Raw genomic sequence first — 5,000 nt, 5'->3', positions numbered from 1 at the left:
CCATAACAACAGAACAATAGCCATGGCAAAAAAAAAAACAAAAACAAAAACACAAAAGCAACTCAAAGTTTTTCTATGAAGAGAATGCCTTTAAATTCATTTTAATTATTTTAACTATTCTTCATGCAATGTTGTTACGCTGTTTCATTGTGGGAGATATTAGGGGATTTTGTAAAGGATTCAGCTAATTTTCTATAGCCAAGAACGGAGATTATCATGAATAAAATTTAGAGGCATTGTCTAACAACAAAGCATAACCATTCCAAGAGAAAATTAAACACAACAGCTCCAGGGTGGTTATCTTGGGATAAAATTCTCAATGTAGACTGTTCACTAGAACTGGTTATCAGCAGGATGGCTTTGTCAGCATCAAATATACATGCAACAGAATTCTCATCAAAAGCACTTCTTAAATAAAAGAAAATCTTTTGCCAAGCATTTCTCCAAACCAAATTCAATGTTTTTTCTGGCACAAATTCACAAATCAAATTCATCATCATCATCATTTAACGCCCATTGTCCATGCTGGCATGGGTTGGAGAGTTTGACCAGAGCTGGTAAGCTGAGGGGCTGTACCAGACTCCTGTCTGACTTGGCATGGTTTCTACAGCTGGATGCCCTTCCTAATGCCAAGCACTCCGAGAGTATAATGGTTTCAACACAATTCACAATATTTTGGCAAATAGTGACTGTAAACATTTACCAGTTTAAAATATAAACAAAGAGAGGAGGAATATCATATATATATATATATATATATATAATGTAAGGTAATGAAAATGTACAGCTGTTTCTCACTATAAAGTAACTCGTGTGTACACCACACATCCATAATAACCACTGGAAAGAAAAATATCTGAGGTTATTTGATATAACAAAAAACACAATCTACCACCACTGCACCTTAATTATCCTAATTATAGACTTAAATCCAAACAGACTGGTACAGGTAAATATTGAGAAACTGGAGCTGTCACAGAAAATTGATACCTGTCAAATGGAGCAGCTGGTACATGTTCTTGAAGAATTAAAAATATCAATACTAATTCTAGCTTGTATGCTTATTGAGATGGCAGGAATTCTAGACAATTAAGAAACCTCTCCATGATTAAGTTAAGGGGCTAGACATCACAGCCAAAATATCTTTCGAATCATATCCTACTGTTTTAAAAGAAGGAAGGACACAGTAGGCAGTATATATAATCTTAGATAAACAGAAAGACTGAAGGGCACGATGGGAACACTTTTGGTGAACCCAGGTCTGCTACTTCAGAGACAACTCAGGGCTAAAAAAAAAAAAACATGAAATATGTAAAATATCAAAATAAAAGGTCTGAAATTTGAATGAGTTCTATTGTTTTCTGAACAACAAGAAAATATTGCTGTCTTTTAAGTAAAGATGAAGATTTGATTTGTACAAAGAAACTAGAGCAATAAGCAAATAATACTCATAACAGATTTTTATTCAGCCTGCCAGCTAGTTGTGACATCAGGTTTACTATTTCATTAGCAGAAGTGAGCATTTAGCAATGCAACCACAATGCTGATGTATTTCTGCGATCTTTAACATCATACATCTGCAAGATATGCAATCTCAGGATAAATACCACAGTTTATAAGACTTTCAATGACATATCTACTTTAAGTTTGATACCAAGATTACTATTTTGAACTAATTGTTGCTCAAAACAGATTTTTTTTTTTTTTTTTTTTTAATGGAACTGAAGTAGAAGCACACATATACACTGCACAGTAAAATGTAGCAGAAATCTTATAACAAAAACGCAAAAGAAACAAAAAATAATGGCCATACCAAAGAAAAGAACAAGATCAAAGCAAGCAAAATAAAAGAAAAAAAGCAGAACTGAGCTCAATACCAAATATATCAAATAATAATATAGAAATGAAATCAAAAGAAATCAGTAAAATAACCAGAAAAAATTACAAACTGAAAAGTTTTATCGCAAAAAAATGACAACATAAGAGAAAGAGAAAATAATCAAATGCTCCCATTGAAAAGCAACAAACCGTGTTGGTCTGATTTGGGACTCCTGCTGCGGTAGAGTTTGATGGTGTGCCACCAGCTGCAGAAGATGAAGACTGTTCACTCGCTGGCCCATCCATTGTGCTATACTGTTTCTGGCGATTAATGGCCTGTTATGTAGGCAGGGTGACAGTCAGTGAATTTAACAAGATAAGACGCTTCAAACTTAGGAGTCACAAACAAATGAGAACAAAAAAAAAAAACATTTGATCGGAATTGTTAATAGTTTAACAATTCCCTGGTTATATTTCCAATGAAATAAGACTGTTTATGTTTCAATTAATATTTAAAATAATAATTAAAAAAAAAGAAAATAGAAAGGATTTAGTAAAAATAACTAATTTCCTAATTAATAAGTTTTTCTTTATCATTTTTGTTTCTTTCAGCTTTTTAAAATATCCTGCAATAATAGGATTTACATTATTTACATTTGACAGATATTTGTCCTCATCTTGTTTGTTGTTAACACGTTTCGGCTGATATACCTCCAGCCTTCATCAGGTGTCTTGGGAAATTTTGAACCTGGGTTCTTATTCTGAAGATATTTTTTGATGTTATTATTATTACTGTTATTATTATTATTCATGTCACTGCTTGGAACCAAACTCAGAATCTTGAGGTTAAGAGCACAGGCTATTAACTCCAAAATTCCGAGTTCAATTCTAGGCAGTGACCTGAATAATAATAATAATAATAATAATAATAATAATAATAACATTGAAAAATACCTTAGGAATGAGAACCCAGGTTTGAAATTTCCCCCAAGACACCTGATGAGAGCTGGCGAGTATATCAGCCGAAACGTTAACAACAAACAAGATGAGGATAAATATCCGTTGAATGTAAATAATGTAAATAATGTACATAATTTCTCATCTCTTAAATATAGATCTGTATTAATAATATGATTTTTTCTTAAAATTATTATGAGAAGTTTTAATTTAAATATGACCACTTTAAAAGGAGAGGTTGTGTGCTGTGGAACCAGAAGGAGTCTCAGGCAGGTTGATATGAAAAAGGAATAACAAAAATAATGCAACCAAACAGCATCAAGCAGCCAAGCTCTAAATACACACTTTATCTCTTAGCATTGTTGCCAGAGGCAAAATGTGACCTCGTTTTTTCAGGATTTATAAATGCACCAAGCGTTTATACTAATTTACCAAGGATAATGCTAACTGAAACAGCACATTACCTCAGTTCACCAACAGTGATGATGATGATGATGATGACGATGATGATGATTGAAGCTTGTGTGGACTTCGATGTGTGAGCGTCCAGTTGTTTGAGGCTCTGAATCAACTTGCCTATTGAATTAACGTACAAAATCACTTGAGGAATCCGGACACCTGTAGCCTTAATGCAATTTTCAGGTAGAATCAGCACGAGACACGTGTGACATGCTTCAGCCTTTAAATTACAGGTACAGTCCAAATGGTGGGCTTCTGTACAGTCTCTGCTTTCCTTCTACCCAAATCTATTCATAAGGCTCAGGTCAACCCAAGGATGTGGAAAAATGCTCCTACCCAAAATACCACACAGCAGGGATGAAACCTGGAATCTCATGGTTGCAAAACAAACATCTTCTACCACCCAGCCATGCCCCCCCACCCCCACCCAACCAACATTTGTTGCCAGTGAACCCTAGCTTTGTGACAGAAACTGTGCGGAAGCCCATCATACAGTACCTATTTTTGGCTGGTCAACTTAATCTGCCACACAGTTTAAAACTATCACTAGCACCACCAGCCCCTAGCCCATGGGTTACCGTTAGCATACTCCACCCTATTGCAAGCAGACCAGGTGCCTGGTCAAAGATTAATGCAATTTACCAATGAACTGCTTCCTACTGCAAAAACCTATAAGATATAGCGTCTTCATCCTGCTCCAATTCCTAGTCTCAGAGACCTTAGAAGGGGTCATGACTACTGCCTTTCCTCCTATCTCAAAGCTTAAAAAAAATCCAAAATCTTAAAAAAAAAAAAAAAAAAAAAAAAAAATTTAAAAAAACCCCATGACATTTTATTAAACATAATTAGGATTTCCTCAGTGTTTCCTTCTTTCTAAATCATATAAGACCAAATGCTTTCCTTCTTCCTATATCAAATTATGAATTTCTTTCTCTTTTTCCAACAATAAGTTGCAGTAACTGCTTGGTGTAGATTTGTGAGATAAATAAAGAATAAATCTAAGAGCCAGGCAATGAACCTCAGGAAATCAGTGTGGCAAAATTTATTAGAGCAGAGAAATGTAACCATATACATGTGCAAGTGTATACACATACATGCATACATATACATATATATATATATATATATATATATATATATATATATGCGTTTGCACACACACAGCTGTGTCATGCAATTAATGTCTTGCTAATCAGTTGCAGACTTAGCAAAAGTAAACATTATCATAAAGAAATGATGAGACAGTGGGAAACATAATCCTAAAATATACGTTATTTCACAGCTCTCAATAACAACAGTATTGTGAAAACAAGTGAAAGAACATATATACACACAAACACACACATTGTTTACATCTGACGACTGAGATACAAAACATCACCAAAATCAGTGCTCGATGTAATTTTTCTATAGAATGTCTGTAGAGATAACCTTAAGAAGTAATTCTTGGGTGTGCTTTCCATCACTCTTCTACAATTTATAGGTGACATTGTCATAAACTAGAAATATACCACTGGAGACGTCTGAGAGAAATCGTGCATATTAAGTGGTAAAACAGATGGAGGGAGATCAGCATGCTTGAGCAAAAAGCCAATAGCTTCTGCCTTGAAGCCAGAGTTTGTAAAGAAAACAGTAACTGGGTTAATAGGTTTTAACATTGCTGGTACATTTGTCATTCGTGTACGCTGTTGAAAGGTAGAATGTACATATGCATATATATGCATATATATACATACACACACACACATATGTACAATATAAATAAA

The 5,000-nt window shown here is 34.2% G+C and overlaps 1 protein-coding gene across 1 annotated transcript in view; it reads right to left on the bottom strand.

The window, feature by feature from the left end:
* LOC106870034 (sodium/hydrogen exchanger 9) overlaps positions 1-5,000 on the bottom strand; it is a 100,756-nt gene that overhangs the window by 18,526 nt on the left and 77,230 nt on the right. The window contains exon 14 of the mRNA XM_089365685.1: positions 2,029-2,154. Coding sequence (XP_089221811.1) covers positions 2,029-2,154 — 126 coding nt within the window. The remainder of the gene's footprint in view (positions 1-2,028; positions 2,155-5,000) is intronic.

This window comes from Octopus bimaculoides, chromosome 18 (genome assembly GCF_046866305.1).
Source record: "Octopus bimaculoides isolate indiv1 chromosome 18, ASM4686630v1, whole genome shotgun sequence".
NCBI classification, from domain to species: domain Eukaryota; kingdom Metazoa; phylum Mollusca; class Cephalopoda; order Octopoda; family Octopodidae; genus Octopus; species Octopus bimaculoides.
The sequence above is the reverse complement of the archived record's forward strand: the minus strand, read 5'-3'. Positions and strand labels throughout refer to the sequence as shown.